Raw genomic sequence first — 20,666 nt, 5'->3', positions numbered from 1 at the left:
AGTACTAATGATTACTATCCCAAACTGTCTCAAACTACATACCAGCAATGTCAGTTACTATATAATGGGTTTGCAATGTAAAGAATAAATCGTGGTGCTGTTAGAGGAAAATAAATCTTGATGGGTGGTGTAATGTTGATTTTCAGGCACCCACACCAAACTGAACTGTGGTGTATCCTGTTTGTTTTCAATATCTTAAAATGTCTCTAGAACTGGACCAGAACACCTTGTGGCAAATTCTACTGTTTGGACATGATATGAAAGGAGGCACATGCCTTTCATGTATATAAGGTCTATATTCACAATTCACAGTGTATATCAAACTAAGTGTGAAGCCATGCCAAGTCCAAGGAAGTCTCTGTAGACCTTAGATTCTAATATGCTAAGGAGCACACTGGGCTCCATCTTCATGAAATGGAGATGTTTGGGATGATTAGATCTTGAGCTAGAATACGGCTGAGCACAACCTCTGCAACTAGGTTCGAAGTTTCTTGGTCAAGAAGTTGACCAAGAATCCAATAACCACTAAAGAACAGAGCTTTGGAATTCCTTAACAAAACTAGACAGAAACCTGAGTAAAAGGCTGGGAACTGGGCAATGTATGAGAAAAAAAGATTGTCTGGTCTGAGAAAAACTAGTTGCTGCTCATCACCTATTGAAGCATGGTCATGCCAGCATTGTGCTGTAGAGGTGCTTCTCACTGACAGGGCCAAGTACCTGGTACCAGGGAAGAGTACATACACCCAAATACCCTGAGAGGTCTTTAAAAAAAACACATTAGAATGGTCACAGACTCAGGTAAAGTTTCAGCATGTCAACAAACCGGCAGCATGCACACAAGACAGTGGTGTTTTGGAGACTTTCTGAGGTGGAGACGAAGTGGCACGAAGCTAACTGGCACAAAGTGCTGACACCTGAGACTCCTTCCATACCTCAGACCAATTGATAACAATGCTGTGGGATAAAATAACATCATTCCACTGCTTTTTACAGTTATGTAGTAGCTGTGTATATAAGAAACATCGTTGTCTGACAAATTTACCTGTAGGTTTCTGTGAGCTCTTTACCTCTTTGTTGAGAATGTGAATCTGAGTTTCTGTATGAAATAGAATCTTTTGTCCCTAGGTGTGTCCCCATTTTTATCCATCTGTGTGTATGGACACACAGGTTAAACCATCACAAATAAACTGTTAGTAAATTATTCCCTGCAGAAAATAAAAACCTCAGCTGAATGTCCTAAATGAAAGATCTTTGTTTTTATCTTTTTTTTTTTTACTTCACCTTAATTACTTAATTTTAGGACTTTTTTAAATCCCTTTTTTATGTTGATGGTATAGGGCTGTTTTTCAAGGTTAAAGGGCACCTGTTATTGGCCCTCTGATTGTTGTATTTGAAAGGGCTATATTTTAAATGTGCCATTTTTTGGTTATAGTCATAAAAGGAAAACGTCAAAGCAGTGTTCACATGTCATTAACCCATAAAGTTTTATTTTTCTATCCCTATATAAGATTAGGAGTGTCTGGTAGGTAGCATTCAATTCCTGTGGGTTGTGGTGTGTTTGGTGTCCCCTTTTCCCTGCCTCAGAGAAGGATTTTAAATGATCTGGCTTGTGCTGATATGAAATACTGTATGATAGGGAATGCTACAGAATCTCTATCAGGATAGGCATGTACATCTGAATTCTTTAAAAAAAAAAGCTATAGAAGTGACAAGTGCAAATGCTATATAAGTGACATTGATCAATATGAATGTCAACACACTAATGTGTGGAATAAAGATGAGTCTAGTCTATGTTTGCAGTTGTACCAAATTCAGATACTGTGATCTCTGCCAATTTTAATATAAAAAGAAAGCCTTGTAACAGCTGATGAAAAAGACATGTAAAAAAAGAGTTAGAGTAAGTAGCTGTTGTGTAAATCTGACTGTAATGAAATAAAATAAAAAGATATGCATTTAGTTGTGTGATAGTTCTTTTGTTTTTGTTTTTGTTGTTGTTTTTTTAAGGTTTGATTTTGAACTTTAGTGCTAGATAAGTCACTGCTCAATAAGGATGATAAAGCTTGTGAGTGCTTGGGCTACCAGCCAAAAGATTTTCATCTCCTGGCTAGCTAGTGCCACCTGTGTGTGTGTGTGTGTGTGTGTGTGTGTGTGTGTGTGTGTGTGTGTGTGTGAATCTATTTCTCTGTATCATTTGTGTGTGCGTGTCACAGTTCTGATGAAATCCCCTGCCTCGTTTGTGGGGATAAATATTTACTCCCACTATTCTATAATTTTCTCTGCCCTTGTCCTTTCTCTCTCTCTCTCTCTCTCTCTCTCTCTCTCTCTCTCTCTCTCTCTCTCTCTCTCTCTCTTTGTCTCTCTCCCTCACACACACACTTTATTTCCAACCCTCACTTAAATTTTTTTTCTGGTCAACTCCCTTCAGGTTTTGTGTTCTGTGCTTTAAGTCAGCTAAGGCTACAGAGGCTTAGTGAGGGCTGGATCAAACAGTGTGAAGAATAAGTCTGTAGAACCTCAATAGCAGAAGCAGCAGACTTGATTTCAGTATGCGACCTGCTTGTATTAGCATGGATTGGTGGGATTACTGAAGCAGCTAGGCTAATACTTTTGCAGCACTGCATTGTTAATGTACTGACTGGGTCTAGTAGTTGTCGCCGAGCCTGTGAGCCCAGGTTTAAAGGATTTAGAGTTGCAGCAAATCTAATGCAGGGAGGTTCTAGCTGCTTGGTTGCGAGCTAGAGTTGTAAAAGGCTTTAGCCACATGGCTAGGGTAACGTAGTGTAGATAAATAGTTTAACGACTTATTGAGAGCTCAGGTGGAATGAAGTGGAGGTTAACAGTGAGCAGTGTAATGAAGCCTGAATTGTACCATGATACCAAGTAATAATTAGTTCCAATCAACTGGATCACTTAGGCATCACTAAAGAGATAGAAAAGGATGATTAAAAAGAATGACAGATATCTGCACTTATCTGAGCTGTGCTCATCTCAAACCTGTTTTACACTGAGATTACAATACGTTTACGATTATTACTTGTCACATTACACAGGATGATCACAATAATATCTTGGCTGAATTCTAACCAATTCTGTAGTAACACTTTTCTCTATGCCACATTATACAATGACTGTGATAGACCTGTGATTACTAAAATTACTAAATGAAGCTACTACTTTCTATTATATACTGTTCTGCTATTGGTGGCTTTCAGACAAGCATCTTTGCACTTCCAAAGAAATGTTATTACCAGAAGGTTGTCATTGACTGTCTTCTGTCATAATGACACTAAATTGGCTATTGCTAAACAAGTCACATTATACTTCATTAGACAGCCAAAACATCTTTTTTTATTATTTTTTTATCAATATGCAAATATATTTCATCTGTGATGGCATAATCATGCTGAAACCTGTATAAAAAGCTTTATTCTAATAAAGATCTTGTAAAAAAAGATACATTCGCTTTCTGAAAAACCTGAGCTGTTTATTTTTGTTTTTAAGAGAGAAGAGAAATGTTGTTGTTGGTTTTTGTATTAAAATAGTGTTTCTGTAACAGAAAGAATTCCAAAGAGATAAAACTCATTTTAGAAGTCAAAAACCCTTTGTTATATCCTTAAAAAACATCTGAAGTTTTTTCCCCCCTAAAAGCCCAGGTTTCCATGTGATCTAATTGCAAATGAATACAAATATAAAGATCTGCAAACACAGGACAAATTACTGTACACTACATGGCCAAATGTTTTAGATACCTGACCATCACACCCATGTGTGCTTTTATAAACATACAGTGAGGAAAATAAGTATTTGAACACCCTGCTATTTTGCAAGTTCTCCCACTTAGAAATCATGGAGGGGTCTGAAATTGTCATCGTAGGTGCATGTCCACTGTGAGAGACATAATCTAAAAAAAAAAAATCCAGAAATCACAATGTATGATTTTTCAACTATTTATTTGTATGATACAGCTGCAAATAAGTATTTGAACACCTGAGAAAGTCAATGTTAATATTTGGTACAGTAGCCTTTGTTTGCAATTACAGAGGTCAAACGTTTCCTGTAGTTTTTCACCAGGTTTGCACACACTGCAGGAGGGATTTTGGCCCACCTCCACACAGATCTTCTCTAGATCAGTCAGGTTTCTGGCCTGTCGCTGAGAAACACGGAGTTTGAGCTCCTCCAAAGATTCTCTATTGGGTTTAGGTCTGAGACTGGCTAGGCCACGCCAGAACCTTGATATGCTTCTTACAGAGCCACTCCTTGGTTATCCTGGCTGTGTGCTTCGGTCATTGTCATGTTGGAAGACCCATCTTCAATGCTCTAACTGAGGGAAGGAGGTTGTTCCCAAAATCTCGCAATACATGGCCCCGGTCATCCTCTCCTTAATACAGTGCAGTCGCCTGTCCCATGTGCAGAAAAACACCCCAAAGCATGATGCTACCACCCCATGCTTCACAGTAGGGATGGTGTTCTTGGATGGTACTCATCATTCTTCTTCCTCCAAACACGCTTAGTGGAATTATGACCCAAAAGTTCTATTTTGGTCTCATCTGACCACATGACTTTCTCCCATGACTCCTCTGGATCATCCAAATGGTCATTGGCAAACTTAAGACGTGCCTGGACATGTGCTGGTTTAAGCAGGGGAACCTTCCGTGCCATGCATGATTTCAAACCATGACGTCTTAGTGTATTACCAACAGTAACCTTGGAAACGGTGTTCCCAGCTCTTTTCAAGTCATTGACCAGCTCCTCCCGTGTAGTTCTGGGCTGATTTCTCACCTTCCTTAGGATCATTGAGACCCCACGAGGTGAGATCTTGCATGGAGCCCCAGTCCGAGGGAGATTGACAGTCATGTTCAGCTTCTTCCATTTTCTAATGATTGCTCCAACAATGGACCTTTTTTCACCAAGCTGCTTGGCAATTTCCCCGTAGCCCTTTCCAGCCTTGTGGAGGTGTACAATTTTGTCTCTAGTCTCTTTTGACAGCTCTTTGGTCTTGGCCATGTTAGTAGTTGGATTCTTACTGATTGTATGGGATGGACAGGTGTCTTTATGCAGCTAACGACCTCAAACAGGTGCATCTAATTTAGGATAATAAATGTAGTGGAGGTGGACATTTTAAAGGCAGACTAACAGGTCTTTGAGGGTCAGAATTCTAGCTGATAGACAGGTGTTCAAATACTTATTTGCAGCTGTATCATACAAATAAATAGTTAAAAAATCATATATTGTGATTTCTGGATTATTTTTTTAGATTATGTCTATGTCACAGTGGACATGCACCTACAATGACAATTTCAGACCCCTCCATGATTTCTAAGTGGGAGAACTTGCAAAATAGCAGGGTGTTCAAATACTTATTTTCCTTACTGTACATTCCAGGTCTATAAGATAATCTTGATAATAAGATTGCAATAGATTTTGGAGTGTGATCATTAGGAGTTGTGTTCTTTCAAACACCCATTAGTGAGGTCAGGCACTGTTAGGGAGGAGGCCAGGGCTGCATTTGGCATTACAGTTTGCTCTAAAGGTGTTCAGTGGGGTCAGTGTTAGTGCCCTGTGCAGGATACACGAGTTTCCCCTACTAAGATTGGAATGTCTTTATCGACCTCAAGTTGTGCACAAGGACATTTTCATGCTTTTGTACATCATACAAAAACCCTACACAATTTTAAGCATCCAGATTTATGGAACTACATAAAGTTGTGTTGACCCGATGTACACAGATTTTTTCGCCATATACTGTAGTAAAACTTTAAATTAAACAAATCTAGGCACTATGACACAAATAAAAAAACCCTCTATAGATCTATTTAAATGTAAAGGCTTCTCTAATGAAATGTGACACTTCAAGGGTCAAGGTCTATTTAGACATCTGATAAATAATCATACACCATTATTGCTGCAATCTATTTCCCAGAATGTATTACGATTTCTCAGGGGCTGCCAATTATATTAGAAAAGAAACATAAAACTGTATTTCACACTAGTCTATGGATCTGACATGGTAAATGAAGGCCATTTATTACTATAATAGGTTTATTAGCATTTAAAAGAAGCCTTGTTCAGTATTGGCCTGTTAAGTGCACATAGAGAGAGAAATTCATTCAGCTTTACCACTGTCTTTAGAGAAAGATGCCCCTTTAAGAATTCCTAATATTTGTAAAAAGCAAAACACTTATTAACATTTATGAACATGATTGGTCATTGGTGTATATTGTCTATAACTCTATAGCACACTACATAAACAAATTAAAACAAAAATATGTTATTTAATAAAAACAAACTATAATCACTGACTTCAGTGATCAGAGTATCAGAGCTTTATTGCAATCAGCAGGTTTTACATAAGCCATCAGATATGAGAATCTTTTTACTTTAATTTAATTTGTCTTAATAACAGCAAGAGAGATAAAAAGGGAAAACTGTGCTGCTCATGCATACTATAAACATTAGAGCAAGCAAATATATGGACTTTTCACACATTTATTCATTTATTTATTTATTTATTTATTTTACCTTAAAAGCCTCTGTTTTATTCCTTACTTCTCTAATAAAAGCTTTTTTGAGAGAACTTGCATATTTTTTTCTACTTTCTAAGCTGTATATCTGTGCTGATGAGCAATATGGTGTCAATATGGTATGCTACAAGAACATCATCTGAAATTGGGGAATAAAAAAAAGTCAGAATTTCATCAGTTTCCTGTCAAGCAAAAGATGACAGCAATACTTATTTTTTTCTGCTTTATTCTTTATCGTAGAATGAATTCTGATGCCCTTGACCCCAAGATGCAGTGTTCTTGAGCCCCCATAGTCCACCATGCCTCAGCTGGAAATGGGCAGCTGTTTGTATGTGACACTGTTATTGGAACAGGAACAAGAAACAAGGAGCACACAGTGTAATCCTTGCCTGAGCTTGCAGGTGTTTGTGTGGAAAATGTGAATACAATAACCCATGGTCACAGTGTGTTTGGTTATTATGCACTGAATCGGTCAAATTGTATTAAACTCTTGTTTTTCTGAGCTGTGAATGTCTTGTCTGGATGGGAAGTCTTAAATATGCACTCTGTTCATCTTGGATATGCTTGGAAAATCATACAGGTTTTGTGACAATGTTGCAGTGAGCATTCAGTTTGGCCAGACTGTGGCTTGGCTATTTTTAAAAAGTCTCCTTTATTCTGTGAGCTGCTCTGTCTAGAAGCCAGTTCACCAAATGTCAGCAAGTCTGATTTGTCAGCTATGTCAAAATTCAGAGAAGAATGCCCAGACTGGTTTGAGCTGGTTGGCAATTTAAATAGGCACTCTTTACAACTGTGGTAAGTGGAAAAGCATCTCAGAAAAGGTGGATGGTCTACAATAGAAGAAGCCCACACTGGGTTTTGCTCCTAAAAGCCAAGAACGAGGTTTAAGACTACAGTGGGTACAGGTAGTCAACTGAAGTTGAAGAATAAAAATGAATTTCTGTCATTTTCTAATCTTCTCCTACCACTGCTGTGGTAAACCTATGCCTAACTGAGCTCATGTTTCTGTTTGTGTATAGTTTTGCTCGTTTCTTCTTACCTCCCGTCTCCTAAAAACACGCTACTAGTTTAATTGGCTAATCTAAATTGGCACTAGGTGTGAATGGGTGTGTGATTGTGTGTATATGGTTGTTATGAACTTTAGTCCCATTCAGGATGCCACACATTTTGACAGATAGAAGGTTATAAAATACAATTTTAGGAATTCATTTGTAATATATATTTGTATGATAATACAAGCTATTACAGTGAAGGAGAAGGCAAATGAGTCATGTTAATACTCAAAATCTCTCTGTTACCTCTCTGCAGAAATCTCTCTGTGTTTCTAAACTGGTAATATGCAGATGAGTAATCGGGCACGTGTCCTTTCTGTGGTGCTGCAGGTGTTTTTATTGCTGTTTTCAGATAAACAGGAGTGCCATTGCTCATACGTTCTGTTCTTATTGGCACTGATTTGCTTTGCTGTCATGGTTACTCAGCTTTTCTGTGCCTGCTGCTTGATTCCCAGCTGTCCTTGATGATGTCACTGCCAAAACAGTTCAATAATAGTACTAAATGTTTCTTTCTGCTTCCCCGCAGGATCTGAAGAAGGTGCTGTCGTTCCCTCCATACCCGGGGGACTTCCTGCACCCGGTCGTGTATGCCTGCACCGCTGTCATGCTGCTCTGCCTTTTTGCTTCCATCATCACTTACATAGTTCACCACAGGTAGGTCCGTTCCAGGCACTCTCATTAGAGTCTAATTTTCCAAGTCATTGGGGCGCTCTAGAGATGCACATGGTTCTCTTTTCTTCCCAGCGTCAGTCCGGTTCAGTTCCAGACAACATTAGTTAAGCCAATTTCGGCTAAACATATGGGATTTTAAGTGTAACTTTTGAACATACTTGAGATTTATTTATCATGATACGCCTACAGAGAAATTAAGCAGACATTCGTTATTTATACTCAGTATTTTCATTCATTCATTGGCAAAGAAATGTGTAATTCTTAAATGGAGTAGGGTCAGGAACATATCAATCAAATAAACTCCCATTCTGAAATTGCATCAGCGGCTCAGAGAAATGATTTCACATAAATAATTTAGTCATAGAAATAACTGACAGAACTTATGGCAAATTTGTGGTGAGTGAGTCCATGAACCTGATTTTATTATTTGTATTTTTTCATTTTGCACATCATGTTTGCTCTGGCAGTGTTTCATTCACTTATATATATATATATATATATATATATATATATATATATATATATATATATATATATATATATATATATATTCTTTTTATTTTGAAACCACAGTATTATGTGCAGTGAGAGGATTTTTGTCCGTTTTCTGACATAAAAATAGAATATTAAAAGTAAAAATAGATTTAGATACATACTCTACATACTCTTTCTGGTACAGCTAGAAAGCAAAGCTAATATAAAATATAAAAATGTAATAAGAGAAATAAATCAAGTCAGGCATGAACCTTACTTATGACTTATTTAATGCAGATCACTAAATAATGGGTGAAAAGGATGTGAACAAATAAAAATATCTGTGTCTAATTACATATTCTGTTTAATTTGGTAAGCTTCTGGTAATTAATGGCCACCATTTTTCCACCTGGTTTGGGAGACAGGCAAAATAGTTCTCGTTATCACAATATCTCATACTTTTAACCCACTGCACGGACAAGTATCTATCAACAAAACTGTTTTTTAATTCATTGCTTTGTCTTTGTATAAATATACTGTAAAGGTTTCAGAAATTAGTAAATAGAAGGACTGCGGCATCCCAGATTTCTACTTCCTGTTTTTCGTTCATAGATGGTTTTAATTTGTCATCATGTGTAATATTGTGAGACTATTTCAAGTTTTAAAAGCTATTCAGGTAATCCACAAACAAGATTTTATTTGCAAAATTTCAGAATATGACGTGAGCCACAGTAAAAAAAATAATAATACAGTTTTTTAAACATATTTTTACAAAGTAGCTTTCTAACTCTTTAAATAGCCATCTTTTATTTTCATCATTAGGAAATAAATGTAAATGCACTTACCAGTACATTATTTACACGTTATATGTTTACTTGAACTTGCATTTCTTCTTTATTCCTGAGCATTTCATAGCTCTGAGTTGTAAAACCTCAGTTTGCTTGTCATGTGGAGTGCATTTAGTGAGAGATTCCAAGCACTGTTTGCATTTTTTGAGTATTGGGGTTAAAAAAATCAACCATTATTTCAGGCTATTGTGAGCACATTGTGTGGCCACAGCATGTTTTGCACTTTGTCATTGCATGTACTGTATTGTGTGCCTGTTAGCATGTTACTTAATAAATCTCAAAGCTTTTGTGTTTGGGATGTGTATTAGTGTTTATAGGCATGTTTTTCTGTTCGCATTATATATATATATATATATATATATATATATATATATATATATATATATATATATATATATATATATATATATATATATATGTGTGTGTGTGTGTGTGTGTGTGTGTGTGGGTTTCCATATGTAGTAGATTTGTAAGCTACATTCGCACTTCAGCCTGTCCAGCAGGTCTTTTTTTATCAGTAGGAAAAACACATTTAAACTGAAGTGAACTGTCTTGATTTGTTGCTTTGCCAGCGCAGTACACCTCTTGCCTCAGCTTTCATCTTTCTCCTTCTCCTTTCCCTTAAGTTGTTTTCTTTAAACTGGTGCTGGGCCGTTTGCTATGAGTCAGGCTTGTCTAACAGACTGCCTTAGTCATTGAGATGGGAGCTGTGTCCCTGTGTCTACACACTCATCAACGCCCACAGACTTCTGAAGTGGAGATACTGATCCGCACACACTTTTGCTTTACACTCAGCCTTTCTTTAACTCAGTTTAGATAATATTATTCTCCACCCTGATGTCACCTTTTTTCCTTTCATTTAGAGCAATTTTCTGCCTCTATTTAAATGATGGTAATAAATGTACTTAATCCTGCCATCCTAACTTCCGTAACTTTTTGTTACCGTAGCCAAACTCACACACTCCATATCACATGTACACGTACACTTCTAGTATGATTGGCAGTTGATTTAGAATGACCCACTGAAACTGTTTCAGTCACAACAGCTCTCTCCTGCCTCAGATTTGCAGATTTATAGATAAAGACAGACAATGTAGTGTCAATAGTGCAGAATACTGGGAGATTTTTTTGTCCTTAACAGAAGCATAGAATCTCTTCAAACTTCTTTAAGTATTAACAGTACTTTAAATTAGTGACTTTCTTGCGTGCCGTTTAACATATTGCACAGCAATGGAACATGCTTTCATCCAATGAAATATTTAGCTTGTCTCGCAGCATCACAAAACAGGCACAGATGAAGAGCTTCCGTTTATATAAACTTTTAAAATCTCAGCAACCTTTGAGAATTTCAGAAACTGCTGATTTTTGCGGATTTTTATCCACAACAATTTCTACAGAATGGTTCATTCAAAAGAGCTTGCAGTTCCCTTTCAGGAACCTCAGGAACTAGCGTTACATACGTAATCTAGAGACGTTCTCTGTGTGAAACGTCAGTGAAGAATGGCCAGGATGTCTATAACAAATTTAAATAACCTCACTTTATACAACTGTGGTCAGGAAGAAAGCATATCAGACCGAACAGCATACAAAACCTTAGGCATAAGAGCAACAGCAGAAAACCACAATGGATTTGACCACTGTCAGTCATGAACAGGAATCTGATGTCAGAGTAGAAACAAGTAATTTAAAAGATGCTTTTCTGTTCAAGTCAACTTTATAGAATGGTTGTTTGAATTGTTTTATATATATATATATATATATATATATATATATATATATATATATATATATATATACAGTACAGGCCAAAAGTTTGGACACACCTTCTCGTTCAAAGAGTTTTCTTTATTTTCATGACTATGAAAATTGTAGAGTCACACTGAAGGCATCAAAACTATGAATTAACACGTGGAATTATATATGGAATTATATACATAACAAAAAATTGTGAAACAACTGAAAATATGTCATATTGTAGGTTCTTCAAAGTAGCCACCTTTTGCTTAGATTACTGCTTTGCACACTCTTGGCATTCTCTTGATGCCTACTTTGAAGAACCTACAATATGACATATTTTCAGTTCACTTTTTTGTTATGTATATAATTCCACATGTGTTAATTCATAGTTTTGATGCCTTCAGTGTGTCATGAAAGTCATGAAAATAAAGAAAACTCTTTGAATGAGCAGGTGTGTCCAAACTTTTGGTCTGTACTGTATATATATACACACAGTGCAACCTGGATACTCGCAGGGGTTACATTCTATGACCCCTCGTGAGTAACAAAAAATCTGAAGGTTTTGACTCTTTCCTTTTGATGGTTTCTTTTTTAAGGTGAATTGTACATGTACTGCACTGTAAACTCAACAAAAATTGTGAATTACTTGTCATAAATGTTTTATTTACCACTTTAAATTAGTAATACAACAATTATGTAATTTATTAGTACAACCTCTGTACATCTATACATATATATATGTACGACCACTTAATATTGTGGTAATCCCCCAGTTGCTGACAAAACAGTTTTGACCTATCGAACATTAACAGCATTGATTTCTTTAGCAATTTGACAGTAGCTCACCTGTTGGACAGGAATACACGGGTTAATCTTCCCTCCTCATTCTTCCTTCGACCGTTTTTGATAGATACTGACCACTGCAGACTGGGAACATCCCACAAAAGCTAAAGTTGCTCAAATCCTTGTACAATATATATATATATATATATATATACTGCTTTACTAAAATAGATTTAAAGTTATTAAGCATACTAAATATATACTGCAGTGCTTACAAGATAAAGAGGAGAACGTTTTTAAACTAAGTGCAGCAGGGTCTTAAAGGATGATTTCCAGCCCAAACACAGCACTCCATTCGATTGGGCTTTTTCCACAAAGAGAAGTCCTTGATTAAAGCTTTAAAGTGTAAACCGCAGCCCACACATGACTGTGTTATATGTTCTTTTCTGTAACAGTACAATCCGGATCAGCCGGAAAGGATGGCACATGCTCCTGAACTTCTGTTTCCACACAGCTCTGACGTTCGCTGTGTTTGCCGGAGGCATCAACCGCATCAAATACCCAATTTTCTGCCAAGCGGTGAGTCCTCGGCCTTTTCATAATCACACACTCTTTAAACCCTTTCATGCTCCCTCTCTCACTCGCTCTCTCTTTCCCTCACTTGCTCTCACTCTCTTTCTTCCTCAAAGCAACTCTGCCTACTGAAATGTTATTTTTGTGCATACTGATGTGCACTGACTTCCCAGTGTACAGTATACAGGTCTTTTCAACCGTGCGTCTTGCCAATGTTACTAACAACAGCTACATCCTTGATGACCTCGTCCTTAATAGATCTTTGCTATTGGTTGGTTTTATTTATCCCCCTCCCCTGGAGCTTTATAAAGACTGTTTTGTGTGCATAAATCTTACCGCCAAGGTTCCACTGATCTATGCAGACATGTACTGAGCAAAATATATATTGACTGTATTAGCTTGTATTAATAGCACACATTTTTTGAGAATAGCCGATTCTGTATTTGTAAACAGTGGCCTATATTATACATGACAGTAATACCCCTGCCTTCCATACCCCAGAGATTACGGGTTTTTCAAAGACTAATGTGATGTTGTATTAGGTCGGAGGCATGGGCCATTCGCAAAAATCTTTTTTGTTGTAAGACTCCTGGAAAGGTAATCAAGTGAACCAATGTCTAGATGGTAAACTCAAAAACAGCTGGAATAAAGGCTACAATGTTCTGAATAAGGTGACTCATACACCTTTTCTTTCAGGCTTACTGAATGGTGCTGAAGTAGTAGAGCATGAGAAGTAATGCGTACTGTGTCGCAGAAGGGAAAACTGAAGCCATAGAAGTCTAAAGGCTATCTATTAAAATCACTAGTAAAGCAGCGTTGCTTGACCTGTTCGGAAAATTACAAGATGAAGAAAAGCACTGATTATAGCAGTGTTACAGCATCTCATTTTATACAACACAGCTTTAAAAGTATATGAATTCAACAGTTTATAAATCTGCCTGGTTTGCATTGTCTCTGCTAGCATGAGGAGATAATATCTTTTAACAATGTCATATCCAGTTGCCACCCATATTCGCAGGAAGTCTCTTAAGAAAGTCTAGTATGACCACAGGCTTAGCCACACAAATTTAGTGTCTACTGCTTATGTCGATCTTACACAGGTTCTAAAGCCACCTAAGGCTTTACAATACTTTATACCACTTGATTGACATGAAGGGTACTTCAACGAAATATAAAAAACAGTGATATTACAAGTTGAAAACTTTTCTATTTACACCAGAGGTCTATAGCATTTCTGGAGTGCAAGATCACTTCAGAAGTCTACATTTATATAGGATCTACCACACAATATGTTCCCAAAAGACACAAAAAAGCCCCAGAATGTAGTGCCATATTACTTTAATAACAATTTATCATGGTGTCATAGCTGTCAAAAACCATGAAGCAGCAGTGAAAACAGAAACATGTTAATAACGTGAATGTGTTAATATGGCATGCGCTGTTACAGTAGCACACTGTTATTTGCCATTTATATAGCTTCTTTGTTTTTTTAAATCTATGAATAATAGCAGTGAATCATCGCTGGGTTTTTTTTGTTTGTTTTTTTGTTTTTTAATCACCATCAGTGAAAAACTTCTTGTACTTATCCAGTCGATCGCTAACAGAGCACAAAGACTCGGCAGTAACTTTAGCTCTCTCAATGGGCTTTGTGAAAATTGATTGTTGGGATTTTAAAAGCAGTTTTAAACTCTTGAAATCTTTTCTCCAAATGTAATGCTTCAGTGTCGATGAGTCCTTGAAAACCCGTTTTTAACAACGCTAAACATATCAAGCAGTGTGGTGTTATGTTGGTGTCAAGTTGGCTTTTCTTTCTCTCACAACTGTAAAAGTGTCACAGGAATGAGCTAAAAGACTGACTGATAGACTACATAAAGTGAGTTTTAGCCTCTTGTGTCTTTCTCTTACGAGCACTAGTGGTGCTTCAGCTAAGATTAGTAAATGTTATGACATGGATGCCAAAAACAAAACTTATATTGACTCATACAAGGCATCCCTGGATATTGATTATATATTAACAAATTATTGATTAACCTAAATTATTAAGTATTAATTCATTAAAGCTGTGTTATAAAGGGAACATACATTTTATTCACATAGTGGGATGTCAGACAGACTTCTCTGACTGCTGGGGAGAAATATTTTTTGTATATTCAATAAAATACATGTTCTACATTGGCAAAAATTGGTTGGTATGGTGTAATTGAGCAGGATAGTAGGTGCTTTATTAATATTTTTAGCTTTTATAAGTTTAGTGTACAGTGACAATTTAGCAGTGACAAATGATATTACTGTTCAGGTATCTGTGCAATTTGTACTTGGATCAAAAATTGAGTGTTCATAGTGTACTTGGAGATCCAATTTTAAAGGCATTTTTGGAACTTTATTTGTTGTCACCTATGACTGACTGTATTTCACGTTCGCCTCCTTATTCACTGCTGATGACGTGTTGAAGATCTGTCAGCAAAGTGGGCTGAAAAACATTAACCCAAAATGAAGAATAAAAAACGTTCACACTGTCTAATAACCTGACATAATGGTCAATTATGTACAGTATGGCTGCATAAATATACAGTCAGGTATATTCCACAAAGCCTTCAATAACAGCAGATCTTATGTAGATTGTACAAATAGTTTTTTGAAACCCAGCTGTTTTACTGTCTTATTAATGTGTTAAAAAAGTTGTGCTTGTTGAGCAGAGGGGAAATATTTTAATTGCTCTTAAAATTAACTGTAACCTATAGCATTAAGCCCATTTAACACATATTTTATGTAAAAGAATGAGGGACATTGAAAATCAAGACTTTTAGTAAAATTAAGACAGTAAAAAGAAAAAAGACAAGAGAGGTGGGTTTATACCATGTAATACAGGAGATGTTAAGGTTTATTATCTCTACTAGCCCATTTATACCAGTAGTTGCCCATTTTAGCAATATTAGTTCACATTGCCTGGATTTCTTGCAGTGGTTAGAATAATGAAATCCCAGATCCTTATAAAAAATGTCCAGGGGATCTGATTTTTTGCAGTTATTAATTACAGTAGTGGAACTTTCAGCTAACCAATATCAAAGTTGTTATGTTTATTACTAAGTTTATATAACTGTATGTATTTGCCAGTTTTCCCATCCCTTGATTGAATGGGTTTCATTCAAATATCAGTAACTGCAAAAACAAATAGGTCCTGGATGTAATGTGCCTGTCATTGGAGAATTTACAATCTCAATATTAAGCCAGCATATTATTGTACATATTTTACTTCATTGGTGTAATATCTGAGCTATGTATTATTTATACAAAATAAATATGCATCAAGGGCATCTGTTGAATATGATGAAAAGTTTCTAAAACCCCTGGTTTAGTGTATTAATGTGCAATACTTCAACTTTCTTGCTGTCTTCCTGACTCTATGTCTTTACACACAAAGACAAGATTACAGATGAACTTTGGCCCCACATGGCAACTCTGCTGTATTCAGAGCATGAGAACGTCTTAAAACCAGCATCTTACGGACAACCTCTGCTTAAAATCCCTTTTGAATGTGAGGGACCTGCAGAATATTTTCTGTTACTGCTTGAGGTTTATGACCTACATATGCTTTTGCTAAACATTTGAACTCATGCACAATAATAGTCATGAATCATGGGCTGAACTTTAAATCTACACCTCGCTGCATATTTTATAGAATTGCAGCTGGCCTGATTGAGATGCTGCCAGAGTTTTATTGATCTGCTTTGTATTTGAATGTGTAAGGGCAGAGTTCCAGTTCTGCCCCGCAGGCATGTTTAGCGCTATTTCTGTGGAGGCCTAAGATGCTTGCCACAAATCAATCAATCTCTCTCTCTCTCTCTCTCTCTCTCTCTCTCTCTCTCTCTCTCTCATACATACACACTCACTCTCTTCCTTCACATAGCAACATCACAACAGTTAATACGGGTTTGAATTTCAATAGAAGTTCTGTGATTTCTTCCTCTGGAGCTCTCAATAGGGCCAGTTTCTTATTCAGGTATTAAAGGGTTTACAGTGTGTGGTGCACAAGGGGGTAATTTTCTATAGATGTTCTCAATAACATTAAATGTAACCTTTTGTAATTAGACTATTTGGGCTCTAGTGCACATTAAAAAAAAGGAGTACGTAAGGAGCATTGAAAATGGGACACATAATGAAGACAGTGGATAAAATGAAGTCAGTAAAAAGTTAAGGAAGCTGGATTTAAATCAGTTAGAGATTGTGTAATACTCTAGATGGCCAAAAGTATGTGGACACCAAACCATCACGTCCATGTAGGTCTTTTGTGAACATCCTGTTCTAGATATAGTTACAATATTTGGCACCACTTCTTGACATTATATACAGTGGTATGCTTTTAACTTTAGGGCTACAGATTGGGGAAGAACATATAGAAACCACATGTACACATACATTTGGCCATATAGTGTCACTATGATACTGCAAAGTAATAATAAAGATAACAAACCTTTGTATGTTAACCCACATATACTGATCAAGCATATATATATATATATATATATATATATATATATATATATATATATATATATATATATATATAAAACACTATGACTGGTGAAGTGAATAGCACTGATTATATCTTCATCATGGCCACAGAAAATCATCCATCTCCATACAACTCTGTTCTCTACATCTTTCAAAAAAATATATATAATATATATATATATATATATATATATATATATATATATATATATATATATATATATATATATATATACACTCTACACTGAGTATATAATCAGGTATAACATTATGACATTATGACTGGTGAAGTGAATAGTGGGTTAGTGGGTGGAATATATTAGGCAGCAAGTGAAAATCTTGTCCTCAAAGTTGATGTGTTAAAAGCAGGAAAAATGGGCAAGTGTAAGGAGATTGGAGTTTGATAAGGGCGAAATTGTGATGGTTGGACGACTGGGTCAGAGCATCTCCAAAACTGCATCTCTTGTGGGCTGTTCCTGGTCTGCAGAAAGTGGTCCAAGGAAGGAACAGTGGTGAACTGGCGACAGGGTCATGGCAGGCCGAGGCCCATTGATGCATATGGGGAGAGAAGGCTATCCTGTCTGGTCTAATCCAACAGATGAGCTACTGTAGTTCAAATTGCTGAAGAAGCAACATGCTGTTAATGCTTGATGGCAGCAAAAGAGGACCAATACAATATTAGGCAGGTTGGTCATAAAGTTATTCCTGCTTGGTGGTCATAATGTTATGCCATGTCGTGTGCATATGTACTTCGTAAGACAGATCAGTTGGAACATTGGAGAGCACATGTAAGCAACTTGACAACACAGCTAGGATTCTGTCATTACCAGTGTCGGAAGTATCAAAGAGTAAGCATTGTAGGCTTAACATTGGTCTCACACTTACCCATGAGTGACAGGTATTAAATAATAGACATTTGGGAAAGCACATTTTTAGAAATAGTATTTTTAGTGCCTCATAAGTAATTTTCTTATAATCCTGACCAGCAGGTTAGATAAATTTTAAAAGCTGTGCTTCAGTGATTAAGGTCTTTCCTAATAACAAGCATGTTTCATAATGACTTTTAAATCTTATATAGTAGCTACTGGATTGTTGCTTGAACAAGGTTCCTAGCCTTTTAATTAACAATGGATTCTGCTTTATATGCTCACATATCATTTTGAGTGGATAATGATGATAATCTGGCCAATTAATTTTAAACAGTTTTGAGGTTGATGTTGAATGGGTAAGATATTTAGTGATTTGTGTTTTAATATGGCTTTGGTCAATTAAGTTATTAATTTTTTTTCTCTTTCTCATCACAGTTCATGAATAAACGAAAGCAATTAGCTCTATTTGTGTTAATAAGGAAAAAAGCGCTCATTTACCTATGCATCCACTCTGTACTAAATTGTCCTGGTAATAACAGTGTAATTGGAATGAAAAATGCTGCCTTATTCATAGGGGAGAGTGAGATATTATGATTATCATGACTATAAAAGATTTAGATGTTTGCTTTTCAAGGATGAAATCAGAGAGATGTTTTTTTTTTTTTATAAATAGCGGCATACTGAAGGGAATCATATGACTTATCCATTTGTAACTGGGTACTATGTGTGTTGTGTCATAGGTTGGAATATTACTTCATTACTCATCCCTGTCCACTATGCTATGGCTGGGCTTCACAGCACGGAACATCTACAAACAGGTGATCAAGAAACCCCCCAAGCCTCAGGACGGAGACTTGCCTCCTCACCCACCCAGATCGCCCATGCTGAGGTTAGACACGCATACATTCACTATGTCTCTGTCTCTGTTCATTATTCGGTGTTCAATTCTTTTGTGCAGGTTTATGTGATTATGTTCAGACTGATATCGGTGCATGTTCAATGAATAACGTTCTGCTTTGAAGATTAAAAAGCACAATTGGATATTGATTGAAATTCATTCAGAATCAAGCTGGTTCAGCTGCACTGAAGGCAACCGAGGTGTTTGTCTCTTCAATGTTTTGTACCATGGATGTTGTTTTTAACCTTCTCATTGACCTGCTATTGATGTTATGCTAATATGCTGCAAGGATTTTTTTTTTGTTGGGCTTACATAAGGATTTTTTTTTGCTTGCATTCTGGTTATTCATGGAGAAATTGTGCAGAACTAGAAACATGGCTGTGCTTTCCACTATACACTGTACATTATTTATATATGCACTGTATGGACAAAAGTATTGGAACACCTGAGAAAAAAGAAAGTACACTTTCTTTGAATTTTATCATTCTGTGATTTTCACACATGGCTTCTTAATTATGGCTTGATTTTTGTAAAAAATTAATTATAACAGTGTAATATGTCATGCATTGTTGTTTATCTAAGGCTGTATTTACCTAATTTTAAGTCCTTATAAGCCTCATATGATGATGTAAAGCTATAAAAATAAAAGATGGTGTATGTACTTTCATTTTTATCCAAACTGTATGTAGTTCTTCTCCAATCTGTCAGGTGCTAGCATAAGATCTTCCATTCTTTTAAACTAGGCAACCCAGACATGTTCCAGCATTACAAAGCCCCTGTGCACAAAATCACAAAGCGATGTGTACGTTTGTCCCTGACGAGCGAGCCGGTGGTGACTGTGGCAAGAAAAAAACTCCCCGAGAAGACATACAGAAGAAACCTTGAGAGGAACCAGACTCAAGAGGGAACCCATCCTCATCTGCGTTGCACCGAATGTCCATTTATTGCAGATAAAAGATGTTGAGGTGTGCAGTGATGGTGATCAGATGCAAACTGTAGTCATGTGTCAGTGTAGAAAACTGTTGACATTAACTACAGTCCAAATCCAAAGTCTAGCAGAACATCTTTCCAGAAGAGTGGATGATATTATAACAGCGGAATAGGATTGTTTAAAAAAGCACATACACATTTTATAATGAGGTGTTCCACATTTGTCCATACAGTATATATTTTGCAATGACATCAAGATGCTGTGGTGTAATGAAGTAATGCAGTATTTACTGCCAGGATGGTGGATTGCAGCATTACTATTGATTTTGTATATGTGTGTATATGCTGGAGTGTGTGTGTGTGTGTGTGTGTGTGTGTGTGTGTGTGTGTGTGTGTGTGTGTGTGTGTGTGTCTGCAAGTGTGTGGGGCAAACAGGTGTTCATTCCAGTTGTGGATGTAGGTAGGGTTGACCTTAGACCTTATTCTGAATTTGACTATATTGTACGTGAATTTTTAGAAGCAAAAAGATTGTGCTGTCATTTTGTGTGTAGTCTTTCTGTTCAGATTGATGTGGCAGCATCGTTATCATCTGTACTGTACAATCTAATTTTTGCCTGCAGTTTTATCAAGAGTTTTTGACCTTGGCTACAAAAGCAGCTGGCAATTAAGAGAAAATCCTGCAGATGAAAGAGCTTGGATATTAGAAGTGAGATTTTTCCTTTGCTGAGTTACCTGGTGGCCTTTCAAGCTCCTGCTGAGAAAATTAGGAATATGCAGAATAATTGCAGTAGATTGTG

The 20,666-nt window shown here is 36.6% G+C and overlaps 1 protein-coding gene across 2 annotated transcripts in view; it reads left to right on the top strand.

Moving 5' to 3' along the window:
- The window catches only part of LOC124400432 (adhesion G protein-coupled receptor A3), a 191,196-nt gene that overhangs the window by 159,843 nt on the left and 10,687 nt on the right, over positions 1-20,666 (top strand). For both annotated transcript variants that reach the window (XM_046872263.1, XM_046872272.1), the window contains exons 15-17: positions 8,100-8,227; positions 12,543-12,666; positions 18,782-18,930. In XM_046872263.1, the coding sequence (XP_046728219.1) occupies positions 8,100-8,227; positions 12,543-12,666; positions 18,782-18,930 (401 nt within the window). The remainder of the gene's footprint in view (positions 1-8,099; positions 8,228-12,542; positions 12,667-18,781; positions 18,931-20,666) is intronic.

Source organism: Silurus meridionalis, chromosome 2 (assembly GCF_014805685.1).
Source record: "Silurus meridionalis isolate SWU-2019-XX chromosome 2, ASM1480568v1, whole genome shotgun sequence".
Taxonomy (NCBI): Eukaryota; Metazoa; Chordata; class Actinopteri; order Siluriformes; family Siluridae; genus Silurus; species Silurus meridionalis.
Note: the sequence above shows the minus strand (reverse complement) of the source record. Positions and strands in the feature narration are given on the sequence as shown.